The sequence below is a fragment of the Homarus americanus genome, unplaced genomic scaffold (genome assembly GCF_018991925.1).
Source record: "Homarus americanus isolate GMGI-L3 unplaced genomic scaffold, GMGI_Hamer_2.0 scaffold30108, whole genome shotgun sequence".
Lineage (NCBI taxonomy): Eukaryota > Metazoa > Arthropoda > Malacostraca > Decapoda > Nephropidae > Homarus > Homarus americanus.
This window is the reverse complement of record NW_024748109.1, coordinates 7,605,305-7,620,581: the sequence shown is the minus strand read 5'-3', so window position 1 is coordinate 7,620,581 and position 15,277 is coordinate 7,605,305. Positions and strand designations below refer to the sequence as shown.

Sequence of the window (15,277 nt, the reverse complement as noted above, 5' to 3'; positions counted from 1 at the left end):
ATTATTTTACTGTTTTATGGAGTTTTGTACTTAACAATAGTGTACAGTATTTTGCAATTGAGACCATAAAAACTATATGAAGCCTTGTGATGCAGAAACTAAGGAAAATTATAAGATTTTATGAAGCAGTGAGTTCTGCTATAACGCGTGTTTTGATAACGCGAATTTGCTCTAACGCGATTTATGAATTCGGAACAATATTTGTATAACGCGAACGCTTGTTTGCTATAACGCGATTTTTGCTTACTATTTCTCCAATTTTGTGGTATTAACTGTGAATATGGTAAAGAAGAATATCTCCAAAAAGCGTTCTGATGATAGAATTCCCGGTGATTATCGTAAAAGAAAGGATATAACACTTGAAGAGAAGCTCGATGTTATCAACCTCAAAATCACCCTTCTCCCCCATCAAGTTACATTCATATTTTTTCAAGGTAAAGTGTTAAATTTACTGTATGATTTCATTATTAGATATGAATGTAACATTTATTTAGACTGTGCTATCCTTTGTGTTAGGCTAACTACTAAATTTTTTCGATTTCGAGCAATCTGCACCTAACCCTATTTTCTCCATAAGCCCTGTTATTTCTATTACGCGATTTTCTATAACACGATATTTTACAAGAACACAATTATCGCGTTATAGCAGAACTACCTGTACTAATTTAGTGACTGAGTTTATAGGTTCTTGTAAGGATTGCACACTGAGGGGTCAGTCTCATGTTTCTGCAGTCAGTGTAAATGTGCATTTTATGCATGACTGCTTATCTTCTTTGCTGTTTGTCATTGTACTAACATCCCACACTTACCCTTATATTCATTGATTGTAGTTTTGTAAGGCCTGTTATGATTAATATTATAAACTATGAAACTAAATACAGTATACAGTAATAACATCATTGACCTTGAGGACTTAGTGAGGGAGTATGGAAAAGTATTTGGAGTTGTGTCGTACAAATAAAATGTCACGGCTTGAACCACCTCGTTGGGCAGTGGGTGATGGCTTATTGGGTGGCTTGGTTTAGGTTAGTATAATTTAGGTTAGGCTAGGTTTATATAGATGGTCACTGTCAGTATTACTTTATACTTTAAGAGTCATCATTGAGAACTTCTTAAGGTAAGGAGAAATACTGTGTACCAGCTGTGCTATAGTACTGTTTGTTTTTATCATATTATACTATATATTATTTTATTCTGTCCAGTAATTTTAAGACTTCAGTTGTGTGAGTACAGTATAATGCATATTAATCAGTTCCTTAAATTAGCACTGGATTGTATAATATTTTTTATCAAGATTTATACATTTGAGATAACAATTGAAGGGGTAGAGAATTGTCCACCATTTTACATATGCAGTATATAATCCAGTAATGTTTGAGGGACTCTAGTAAAAATTACCCATACCAGTATATCATTTACTCTTTAACAGGTGACATGAAATAACTAAGGGACTAATGGATATGTAAAATATGATTTTTTTTATAAGTATTGAATTATTTAGACATGATATGGATGTTGGGAAATATATTTATTTCTTTGATATAGAAAGTTGTACTGATTATTATCCCTCTCAAAAACTCTAATGTGTATTTTGAATATTTTATGACATTTCTTTAAGGCTGTGAGTTAGGGCAAAACCTGTACGTGTATGATATTGTGGCTATGTGAGTTGTGTCCTGAGGGGCCTTTATTGTTACTGTAACTCAAGCCACAAGGCACAGTGAGGGGAGGTGTGGGTGGGTGAGTTTACCACACACTGCACCAACCAAGCCTCAAAGTCTCACATAGCCATAATGCTGGTCTTGTTGCTTTCCCTATTTAGTAATCAACACCCAAAAAAAATTCCTTATAGAAATTGGACCTTAGAGGCATTGTCTTAGAAAATTTTTATTGTTTGTTTGAAAAGGAGACTGAAGATATGCCCCTGATATTGGTGACTGGGAATTAATTTGTGAATTTGTTTACTATGCCTTTGCAACCAAGACCCTTAAATACAATGATTATAAGTAACAATTACTTTATACTGTAAGAGCATAAGGAGTTGTGATGACACACTTGTATACAATATACAGTATGGCTCTATGCACTGCGCCAAGTGCTACTGCCTCATAACGAGACTTGGGAAGATTATAAGTTGAAACCCCTAACTTGTTGCAGGTACAAATACAATAAAGAATTTATTGTCTTTATTTTTAATGTTGCAAGGATTGTTTACACTTTGCCAACTATCTGACTCCTGAACCAAACTGGTGTATCAGTGTACAGACGATGACACAGCTCAGTCATTCCCCTGGTGTGATCTGAAATAGGATAACAAGAAATTCTATTTTTGTGGTGTTTTAAGGGGCTCACTTGAGTTACCTCTTCTACAGATGAGCATATTTTTTAAGATCATAGGGGAATCCATAAAGAGTTAACTGATTTGGACAGGATTGGTTTGGTTAATGAGAACATTAAATAGGGTATGCCATGCCCTGGGTTATGACATTCCTCTTAACCCTTAAGCCCTGGGTTAGGGTGCTGCTGGCAGTAAACCCCCCGCCCCCTGCAGGGTTACACCGAGAAAAAAATATTTTTTCCGAAAATAATAAAAAAATAAAAAAATAAAAAATAAAATAAAATAAAAATGGCAGGAAATTAGGCGGACGTTCTGGAATGTCACCCGGGGCCTAAGGATTAATGACCATACTTATGTTACAATGAGAACAATTTAGATGACATGAGGAATTATTCATTCTTATAATCACCACCCATGTTCCTTGCAGGTTGTAAGTTGTTACGTAGATCTGCCTTCAGTGTGAGAAAGGAGATCTATAGTATGGTGTCCTAACTGTAATGACTGTCATTTGCCTAGTATACAGTACAGGGTATACAGTAAATGAAACACAATAAAAATATTCCTTTATATTTCAGCAGAGGGGTATAAGAGGGGACCACATATCAGTTCTCTGTTCCTTGGCAGGGACAGGCAGAGAGACAACACTTTGGCCTCATACAACAGGCTCCCATTCTTCTAATTACATATTGCCCTTGAAAGCCAGATATTGTTCATTGGATATTAACAGCTACAAAATCATGGATTATACAGACAGGTGAGTGAATAATTATTTTTATTCCTTAACACTGCAAACGTCTGTGTAATTGATGGTAAACACACAAGACTCGACCCTCATAAACCTCTGAACATGCTATAGGTAGGCTGGACATAAGTATAGGAGGAACTTTCTGACAAGACACTTTTTACAACATAACATTTTGTATATGTAAGTTGTTTAGGAGTGATTAAATGAGATGAAGAGAGAAACTTGTGAGTAATGAAGGGACGTCACAGAGTAGAGACGAGGTGCTTGTTTTTATATACAGAGAAAGGTCAGAAGAACACGAGTCTTTGCAGTGAATACTTTGGGTTACATATAATCTTTCCTAACTTTATCTACACATAAATGGATCTAATTGATGTTGATGACACTACTAATGATGTGTTAGCTTTTGAGATTCTACATAAGGTACATTGAGCTACTTGCACCTGGATTTAAAGAATTACACTAATTTGTGCGGTGGCTTTGATAGTACAGTACTGCATAAGGTTCAGGAGCATAATACTCTTGTGCTGTTATGGGTAAACCTCAAGTTAAATTATTTATTAATCTACTAAGTATATGTCAATTCTTTTTCAATACATTCCATCATGTTATTAATCTTGGTTTATGGGGAAAAAAGAAACATCCTTTGGTACATATATTATCTCTTTTCAATGACTTTCCATAATTATTTTATATGAATTTCAAACCCTTGATTAATAAGTAAAATTGTAACTTATACAATTTGAATAAAAGAGCATATGACTTGACACCAGTGCTGTAATTATTAAAATGGTCATTGGTTATCATATATTGCAAGAAGAGAAATGTAGTATAGTATGGATTCACTACAGACTATAAAATTATTTCTTGTCCCTCTTACGGTCATCACAAAGTTTATGGTTCACAGAAGGAATGTAAACCTGCATCATTATATAGGAAAGTGTGAAGGTATGAGAAAAAAAAACAATAACATTAGTTCCAGTGAAATGACATATTCTTAAGAGATAATTAATTTGGGTTTTTCAGTTGGAATGAAATGTTAGCATCCATGAGTTAGATGATGAGGGTAAAGTTGATTGTCTGAAATTCTGGATCTTATGCTTAACGTTCAATAAAAAATCTAACGGGGACATATTTCTTGCAGTTGAAGGTTTTTCATTCTCTGTTTTGTCCATTGTTGATTTGTAGTCTTTTTCCTTACTGTTTTGTTTAAAAATATTTTCACCTTGATCTTCATAGCTGATTCTGATTTATAGGAATTATGATATTCTTTACAGACTCACTAAATCATCACCTAAATTATTTTCTTAGTAGTAATGATTAAATTGGTGGTATTATTTTCTCTCAGTACTGGTTAAAGGGATATTGTTATACAAAGTCCATGTGTGTAGAGTTGGATGCCAAACAGAACAGTGAGTCCTGCTTGAGGACTTAGTGGTACCCATCACCACTCTAGTGAGGCTGGCTGGCTTATGTTGCTCTTCACAGTTCATTTTCCGAGGTGACTGTGGCAGCGCTCTCAATGATGCCATCACCCTGCTTTTAAAAGAAGAAAGCTGTATCAATTGTATGTAGTTATACAAGTTTAGACATATTAATATACAACTGAAGATGATGGAATAAGAGAGGGAGGAGATTTTAAAACATGATCATGAAACGTCAAAAAAAAAAGAAGTCATTGTGGCAGTTTAAGCCACATCAAAAGTATCAATGAAATGAATATACAAAATCTGTAAGACTAATGTTCATGACGTGCAGGGAGATATAGTATGTAGGATTAAAGACTTCGAGCCATATTGTGCTGGACTTTGGTAATGTAAATGAACTGATTTAAAGTACCTGTAATTATTTAAATCTGTTACTGCTAAAAACTAAAGTGTGTTAATGTTTGCCCTTACTGACACCACAAATATTAATTGATAGTTTTACTTAAAATTCAAAAAAATCAGAGTGATATACCGGAAGTTCTACTTCATAAACTATAAATCATCTGCAGCAGCCAACGAGAGTACTGTACTTAATCCTGTCCTTACTGATTTTTGTACTTTAATGTATTTATGACTTCATATGATGTACAATTTTGTGAAATTTTACTGTACACCTGTACAGTATCTATACTCTGTATATCTATCAATCAATCTATCTATTTTCATAATTTATCTAATCTATTATCTCATTTTTAAAATTCATCTGTCAATCTGTCTAATCAATCTAACCTATTTATCTTAGACATTCTCTAAATATGTATAATATACAGTATACAAGGTGGCTCAGGTAGTGTCTTTTCCATAAATGAAACACTATATACTGTACTGTAGTGGCTGTCCCATCATCTGTAATAAGTGATAAGATGTTTGTTAAAAGGTTTGAAAATGTTTCCCATGCATTTTATAATATAGGATTTTTAATATCAATTCTCTGTAAAATCTGGGGAAGATGAAAGGATGCAGAGGGCAGAGTGACATGGAAATATTATGACATCATCTTGAGTACTGGAAATACATTATTGATTTATGAAAGGTTGACATCTTCCAAATGACCTGAGAAGAATCCTGTATTTGAAAATAAGGGAAAAGCGTAAATTTAAGCCACCTTCATGCATGTTACACACTGCATCACGCAATCTCTATAAACATAATACAGTATTTACACATGACAGATTAAGTAAGATTTGGTAAAAGGGGTTGGATTGACAACAAGGGTGTGGTTCCATACCCATTTCATCAAATTTTAGTGTAATGCAATAAAATAAAGGTCAACTGTGCTCGCTGTAATGCCATTATTCACTTGTATTTTATGACAAGTTGCAATATGAAAAATAATTGTTGGGAGTTCTTGTAATTACAATTCTCTCAAAAGAAGACAGCCACTCACTCTGCCAGCCCTACCCATCCCTCCTTTAGTACATTACTAGTTCACACAATCTCTCTGCTATTTTTTCAGAGAACAAGTTGATAATAATAGCTGTGGTTACGTAACAGCTCGACCAACAGTTGGTAATCTTTAGCAAATATTGTGAGCGTTGCTGTTGGGTGTGAGACGAAGGAATATGAGACATGGTTATAAATATTCTGCTAAGATAATATGTAAGGTACCTTGAGAGATGGAGAATATGAAGATTGAGAGTGTATTGCTAATTGATTTTTCTAAAAGTAATTAAAACTTCAAAAATCATTGAGCAGAAGGAGAGAATACAGAGTATAGACCAATGTGTAGGAAATACACAGGTAATTTATTTTAATAGGATGCAGGACATACCGTTTAGAGGTGACACTTGGTGTTATACTATAACTTAAGATTAAGCTGTTAGAAACAAATAATATTGGATAGAGGTCACAGGTGCACGATAGGAGCAGAGAAACTAAAAATAGGTCAAAGATTCATGGGTTGACATAAAAGTAGGAGTTAAACAGTATGTATAAACAGAAAGATCTCATGAACATTGATTGCTACTTTTGATAAAAGAAGGGTAAAGCATTCCCTCGGAATTTACCTATGACAACAAAGCAACAAAATTAGTGCCGCTGCCTGCTGTTCAGTGTTCTGTGGATCTGAGTACAGTACTGTATAAAACTGATAACATACTAAATAAGTGCCAGACTTTGCTTCAATTTTATACCCAACCCACGATAATTAAGTGATTCTCCTTATATTTAAAGCAACTCCATGTCAAAGTATGCCCTGATATGATTTTTCCCGGTGCTGTTACAGATAACATAAATGAAAGTATTGAAAATTAAGCAAGCAATTACTGTACTATACACTGCACGACACTTAATAAGTAAAGCCAATCTGATGGAAGGAGGGTGGTTTAGGTGCCACAGGAGGGAGTATGTTAAATTTTGAGACAGGCCAGGTAGATAAGCAGCAGCTACGCACTGGAGGACACATGATAAGTGTAGCCGGCCCCGTGTATGGAGGATGATGGATTGGGTGCCACTTTGGAGTGTTTCACTGGTTGTTGCAAGAGTGTCGTACTGACCAGGCTCATCCAATCCAGGTCCTCCGTCCTCATGAACTGTGGCACAACAACACCGTCAGCCGGGGACGGGAGGGCGAGGGTCATAGTAGTGGAAGGGTGAGGGCAATGGAAGGGTGAGGGCAGTGGAAGGGTGAGGGCAATGGAAGGGTGCAGACAGTAGAAGGGTGAGGGTAAATGAAGTCAAGACAGTGTAAGGATCCAGGCAATGGAAAGGTCACTGGAAATATCAGGACAGTGAAGAGGATAAGGGATAAGAGGAGGAAATGAGTGGATGATGAAGGCAGTGGTAAGAACAAGGCAACAGAGGAACCAAGAAGCAAAAAGTATCAAAACGAGAGAAATGACAACAGACAAAAGAAGGTGACGTTGTGTGATACCATGGACTAAACTAACCAAAAACTAGTTGATATTAACTGAACTATAGGGATGTATACAAGCAAAAGAGATATGCCAAGAATAAATTAAATGCACAAAGATTAAATTAAAAGCTTAAAGCCATTAGTGTGATGCAAGTGTTGAAAAAAATTGATGATATTGTAGAATACAAATATGAAAGCATATGAAGTGAATACAAATATACTCTTAAAGTGTGATTATGATTACAGCTTATATTGCAGCTTAAATGTGTACTGCACATACAAGGTACTTAGACTAAGGGGTAATGGACCATTTGTAACAGAAGTGGAGATGGAAATTTATATATTTTGCAAATTACAAAGGTTATGGGACAACGGAGGCATAACTACAACAATAGTTAAGGGGCTGGAGATGTGTCTGATACCTACCTGGCAGTTCAGTAAAATGTCTAGAGGAATAAAGTTCATCAAACGAGTCATTGATGTGTCACTTTTAACAAGGGTTTCGGAGGAAGAATTTAATAAAAACAAAAGATCTTAAACTATTATTATAGCTAATAACACTTATAATTACTATCAGCTGAAGATTTTTACTTAATTCTACATCCTGAAGTTCAAGAATGTGTGCACAAAGAAAGTAACTTTTTTGTAAATCAAACTCAGTACAAGAAGGAAACATCTATTGAAACATTTTACAGTAATCCCATGTTTTTCACGTTTTTTTTTTAATCTCGGTTTTGACCATTTGCATTATTTTCGATATTCCCCTCTGAGGTGCAGCAAACAGACGCCACCATTTCCCGCCCAAGACACCCACTGCTCCGAGAAGCCTCAGTCCACACATGCCTATTGTACTGTGAATGCTACTGTGATTACCTATTGTTTGTCCTCCCACATGCTTTCCACATGGCTCTGGAACATAAGCCAGCCTCATCAAAGGCAAATATTACTAGCAAAGACTCTAAAGTGACCAAGAGATCAAGAATAGTGATGACCTTAACGGAAAAAACAGTTTTATTGGACAAGCTCAGAGGTGGTATGAGCTATGGCTCGAGATGTGGTGAAGACTGACAATTCATTTGTCTTTTGTCAGAATACAAGTCTTCAAGTGGAGGAATGTGGGTGGAAGAGGACTGGCTGGCTGGCGTGAGGGCGGGCAGACGCCGGGACAGCAGGGAGAGGCTGGCAATGCGAGTGTTGCCGACCTCAGCGAAATAAAAAAAAATTTATTTGTAAATAATTTTTTTTTGTATATAACTGTGTCTACGTTTTTCCATTATTACACTACAATAGATTAGTTTCAAATAATGATGTTAGTAAATGCCGGTACAGTGCATCAGTGATCAGTGTGACCACTGGGCCGTGAGTGGAGAGCATGGCTTGGTTAAGTGCATGACCTACCTGAGCTGTTTGGTGGCCACAAATACAGTGATTTCTAAAACAGTATTCGCGGTTTTGGCTTTTCGCAGGGGTTTCAGGAACGTAATTCCTGCGAAAAACACGGGATTACTGTACTGTAGTCTAGATGGTTCGGTACTGCTATCCTCTTCGGTTGTAAATACAAGAATGACGCCTTACTCATGTACTTACGACACTGAAATGGGCATTAGTAGGCATTGACTTTTTACTTTTACTTTTATCCTCTTCGCTAATGATTGGCTCGTTACTGCTTGGGTGGTCGGTCACATCTCTGTTATGCAGTGTTGGCAAGTACTGGGCATGTACTGGCTCCTAAATGTATCTGAACCTACTCCAGTGTTGCACCTGATCCAGTCTGCACCTGTTTTGTGATTACTTAAGTTTGATTTACAAATTTGACATTCATTTGTTACTGTGAAGTGTTCCATATACGTACAGTAATTCAGATGGGCCATTATTTGTGGATGTAATATTACCTAGGGATAAAATAAGGGACATACAGAAAAAATCTCGACATAAAAGAAATTTAGTGGACAAAATACCATCTCTAAACATCTTGTGAAGAACTTGTTTGTTGTGGACCTGTCTACCAACTGAGATTTACAAAGAAAATAACTACTGTATTTTATTGTGGATCATTATTTCTAGTGTAGTATCACCGTAATTATACAGGGCCTTACTCCTATGTGGTGTTGTGTTTAATGTTGAGTTTTGGCCTCAATTCTATGTCAAGTGTTATTCCCATGTTACTGTCTCTTACTGTTAGGCTGCGTTCACACCAAACGAGTAGAGTCGAATCATGACTACGTGACACACCATTCCAGTACAACTAAATTTGTACAGGTATGTAATTTTAAAGAAACTGTTCACACCGGAGGTGTGGAGTTGATTCGAGTTATGATCAGTCAAGTTGAGCCGATTCATGTATACGGCCGGACCCATTTTTTCGTCAGTACTGTCATTGAGTCACCATGCAGCTGATGAAGGGTACTGGTGTTTTAAGGATGGTACCTATAATAATGATTTGCTTTTGGGGGAATTTTTACTAAAATGTTTTCTGCAACATATATTATATAAACCCGATGGGAAGTAAGAAAAAATCTCTAAGAATTGACAAGAAGGCCATGGCTTTCACGCCTTCAACAATTTGGTGAATTGACATAAATCATCACTGCACTAGGATTTTTGCTGAAAGGAACCACTTTATTTTTTAATTTCACTCAAGGGTGGCAAACTCTGTGATACACACGTCTGGCAGTACCTGGTGGGTTAACACTGCTAAAGTTATACTGTTTTGCATTCTCCCTTAATGTTACAATGTATAACAGTGCTTCAGCCACTATGGTCTTTGTTGATGATATAATGTTATTACTGCTCTTCTTCAACAACTAAGATACAATGGTCGTGAAGTACGTAACAAATTTGGTAAAACAATAGTCATCAACAAATAAAAATTAAAAGAATTTTAAGATACATAATTCATACTAAATATTTTAGTAAAGATTCTGAACAAAACACATAACTGCAATGTGAATGCAAACCTTATTCCTTATAGTTGGATGTACACTGTGAATTACACAGCGATGTACAGTACCTGTAGATGTCAAAGCAGGACAAAAGGGAATATTCACACACAGTATATAGGATAAAGGACATCGACCACAGTCATTTTACCTGGTCCACTTCATCAGCATGCCCGGTTTGACTGGTCAGGCGTCCAGAACTGCGTGCACTACGGTGCTTAGCGCTCTGTACACGCTGTGTCAAAATCTGGGAAACAAATAAGTATTGATCATTAACCATATGAATATAAACAGTTACAAGCAACTTCCATTTAATATTTCTCATTTTCTTGTTCCCATATAAGAGTTGCATAGTTGACTGTTCTTATATCTGGTAATAACTGTCTTAACACTTCTTTATTGTGAGGATTTATAGATGGAGTAAATATATTTTTTACCAAGATATAATGATTGATTTTTAAAGTTGGAAAATATTATACAGTATAAATGTGCATGAATGTTTACACATACACACACATACACTGTCTCACACACACACCTCCTGACGGCGACGCTCTGCAGTTGCCTGCTTCTCTTCGAGCTTCTCCTGCGTGAGGCTGCTGGATTCTTGCTGCAGTTCCTCCAACTTCTGGAATTTCCGCGGTGGGTGACGGCGAATAATGGACTCTGAGGAGTCAGCTGGCCCTACCTCAAAGGCCACGGCACGTCCACCAGCTGTGTGTAAATGGAGATATGTGGGTTAAGATATGTTAATGGGTTTGGTTAAATTTGGTTTGGTTAGTTTAAATAAGTTAAAGGTTGGTGAGATTAGGTTAGGATTTGGTTAAGTTTGGCTAGGTTGGTGAAAAGTGAGTTAGGTTAAATAAATTCAGGTTAGCTAAAGTTTGATAAACTAATAATAAGTTAGGTTGGACTAGTTTAAATTAGGTTAGGTTGGTTTAAATTAAATTATGTTAAGATAGTTTCTGAAGGACTGGAAGGATTGATTAGATTTAGTCTGGTTAGTTTAGGCTGGATTAAGTTAGGTTAGGCTGGTTTAAATTAGGTTCGGTCAGATTAGGTGGTTTAAGTTATGTTAGATTAAGCTGAGTTCAGTTAAGTTAGATTAGATTAGGCTGATTTACATAGGTTAGTATGGACTGGTTTAAGTTAGATTAGACTTGTTTAAGCAGGTTAGATTAGGCTGGTTTAAGTCAGGTTAGGTTAGGCTGGTTTAAGTCAGGTTAGGTTAGGCTGGTTTAAGTTAGGTTAGATTAGGCTGACCTCAGTTAGATTAGATTAGATTAGGCTGGTTTAAGTAGGTTAGTATAGACTGGTTTAAGTTAGGTTAGCATAAAACACGTTAGTTCCTGAAGAAAGAAAGACTTTATTGGAAGAAACACCAACACTTGTAACCTTTATTATCTGATTCATTATTGACTTATGGCCATAAAACAGACGGCCATAAATTAGAAAGCAATAAATATATTAACTTTTCCTTTATTCTTGTCTTTGTCATAACCAAGAACAAGATATTTTATTAATAGAGGTGATAATGAATAGTAATGGACGTGTTTCCCGATTAGGTTATCACTGAAAATCAAATAAAATGCCCAATATTGTATATTTGATTCGATAAAAAAAAAAAAAAAAATTCATTTAAAAGTTTTGTGATTGTAAAATTAAATCAATCTTCCTCGGTATTTATATATCAAAAGTATTTACAAAATACGTCATATGAGAAAAACAAACATTACCCCTTTATTATTCAGTACAATGTATTCCTTTTATTTAGGTGTTTCGTGAACTAGTATAGTCCCCAATAAACAATACCACATAATAACTAACACGTGTACTGTGATCACATTGTAAGGGTCCCCGGTCTTTATAGCGTGGTAAGGGACAGTACAGCCACCTGGTCGACAGCGGCCTAACTAACATATTGAAACTATGATAGAGAGGCTCAAGTTGAACCTCTGAACTATTAAGAACGAGGCAAGGAGGGTAGAATAAGGAAACTCTACTTCCCATGCAGTCAAATCACTAACTGGGCCATTTTCTAGTTGGGTTGTCTGTAACAAAGACTGTTTTGTTATATGACGTCATCTGGCTGGGACTTTAAGACTCGTTCAGTGTGACAAAACCAAAGTTGTAGGAAATGGCAACACGTGGTTGTTTGTAGGAAGGACAAGAAAAGACACAAACATTTAAAATTCAATCGCTTTCCTAAGGATAAAGACCGGTAAGATTATAATTATGTCATGAAGATAAAGGAGTTAAGTGTAGTTACTAGTTTAAGTTACCATGGCATTGGTCATTGACAGTTTTCTATGAATACTTCCTTAGTTATGTCGGTCAGCACTAGATAGAGTAGCGAATGGCGGTACTGCAAATTACACGCCAATTAAAGGGGGTTGAGCTGCTTTACTCTACCTTCCTGGGAATGTAGCCTAACTATTAATGAGTGTTTTTAGAGACGTGATGGATGGCGGGAGAACTAATATGTATACAGTCTGTGTACAGTACACTATACACAGCTAAATTTTCCTCCCTCACCAAAGCCGTTTCTCTGCACCCAACTTAAGAACGATTATTCGTCGATCAAATAAGGATATTCATCGGATTTTCTTTTAACAAGGTATGTGGAGTTCATTATTTATTTTTTTATTTGAGGAAACCGCCAAAAGCTGATTCTTCACACTTAACCAACTCGGATAGGACAATATATTTGATTGTTATCTCTACTTCGTGTACGTGTTTACATACCACAGTTGTTGAAACAAATTCACTTATATTTATTTAATTAGCAAGATTGCAGCCATACTCTTCACTCAGTTGTCATCAAAGTTTCTATAATAAGATTCAAAACTAATCATTAATCGCTTCGTTCTATCTCAGAGAGTGGTCCGTGACATCATGCAGGCAGGAATGCACGCAAGCAAATTTATGATCTCAATTATTACAGGAAAAAATACTGCAATCAATGCCTTATGTTACCGTAAATAACTATTATTCTTGGAAGCAATGATATCTTAGACTCACCTGTTGGCATTCCTGGCCGTTTCATTATTCATTCAGAAATTACCGAGAAGCCATAAAGGGTATATAAAAAATTATAACGTAAACACTGAGAGTAATTTGCAGTTTTCATGCATCATGGAAGCTAAAAATACTAATGGCTTAAATGGCCTAACTAACCTTAATTTAGCCATTGCTAAATTAACCTAGTTAATCCTACGTGAAACTACAGGTATAGCCTAATCTAACCTAACCACCCAAACTTTACGTAATTTCAACCTACCCTAATCCTAACTCAACTGACCTAATCCTTTCTTAATTAATCCTAACTTAACCTACCTAACCCTAAATGAATAAAGTTACATCGAACTAAATATATAAATACCAAGGTGACAAAATCGACCAGATCATGTTACGATTTCTTTAGGTTAATCTGTTGTTTTTATCATGGGATTATTTTTATTAGATAACCTGAATATTAGAAATGACAGATTATTTTACCGTTAGATAATCTATCCTCACATTACATCAGGGAGGTAGGTTAGATCAGGTTAGGTTAGGGTGGTTCGTCATCAGGTGAAATAAACGGTCGTGTCTACAGTTAATCCTTTTTATTCTGTTTGTTGGGGATTAATTACTCCATTGGGATTTTTTTTATGCCTAACGAGTTGCAGAAATATGGGAACACTTCCAGGAATGCGCAGAACATTGAAATTGCATCATCTTTATAGTTCGCTCAAACCATTGCCAAACTTTAGCTATCACAAATTCTAACGTGATTTCTTATTTCATTTGATATCTACATCACCCTTTAAACTAACCTGTCAACTTAAAATACTGTCACTTACAATATCGATATATTTTCTTAATATCTAAATCACTCGGGGAATATATTTAATACCTGGAAATAAATATGTTTAGTCTTTCAATATGCTGCATCAGTATTTAAATGGTAATAAGAAAACCCAAGCAAATCTTGACGTGTGCAACAAAAATGCACGTGGATATATATAGCTCACGCGCTCTACATACCAACATATTTTCTCATTCCGTTTGATGTCTACGTCACTGGAAACTAAACTATCATCGCAATACATTTCTTTGGGTTGCTCATGATGTATATATATCGATAAATATTGAAATATGCATCTATTACATGTACCCAGTTACCAATAATCTTTTGTTTACACACACACACAACAACAAGTGATTTAATCTTCACAAACATTAGCATTCATCTTCTGTGTTTGTGGGTAAAATACTCCGTAAATTAGTAAAACAACGGAGAATAATTAAACTAACAATAAAATATAGCTCTCTAACACTACTAAAACATTTTAGTGGCAGAAAAAAATGGATCGTATATTGAAGTACACTATTTCTAAGTTAACATCTTACACATTTAGCAAAGAAAAATAATTACTCAGTCATCCTCAACATCAAGAAACCCTCCTACTTTTTTATTTAATATCCATTATGCTAGAAATTAACCTCACAGCAAATAACAAACATTCTAAAATTAAAAACGCTTCTGTGAGTTGCCTTGTGCTGTAAAATATTAATATGTTGATGTGGCAAGTGACCTTGAATACCAATACACTGTTGCTTGACCTTTTATTAAATCAATGGTGTCTTTACTATTGCCTTTACCGCCGGTCTTTGGATATTTTTTAGTTAGATTATATTTTTGTTTTCACTATTTCATGTATGTTAAAACTAGATATTGGGTCAATGTGTTTTGGCAAGTGTTTTAAAGATCACTATTTCGGTCATATAAATTGTAATGGCCCGACTTAAAATGGAGTTCAGGTGGCAATAATAATACAACAATAACAATAATAATAATAATAATAATAATAATAATAATAATAATAATAATAATAATAATAATAATAATAATAATAATAATAATAATAA

The 15,277-nt window shown here is 35.4% G+C and overlaps 1 protein-coding gene across 7 annotated transcripts in view; it reads right to left on the bottom strand.

The window, feature by feature from the left end:
- Positions 1-2,891: 2,891 nt before the first annotated feature.
- Positions 2,892-15,277, bottom strand: part of LOC121880195 — a 28,452-nt gene continuing 16,066 nt past the window's right edge. For 2 of the 7 annotated variants that reach the window (XM_042387339.1, XM_042387344.1), the window contains 4 exons: positions 10,902-11,077; positions 10,515-10,610; positions 6,963-7,101; positions 2,892-4,622 (listed from right to left, as the gene is read on the bottom strand). In XM_042387339.1, the coding sequence (XP_042243273.1) occupies positions 4,615-4,622; positions 6,963-7,101; positions 10,515-10,610; positions 10,902-11,077 (419 nt within the window). In that variant the 3' untranslated portion in view covers positions 2,892-4,614. The remainder of the gene's footprint in view (positions 4,623-6,962; positions 7,102-10,514; positions 10,611-10,901; positions 11,078-15,277) is intronic. The other 5 variants (XM_042387343.1, XM_042387346.1, XM_042387345.1 and 2 more) reach the window with 3 other exon arrangements.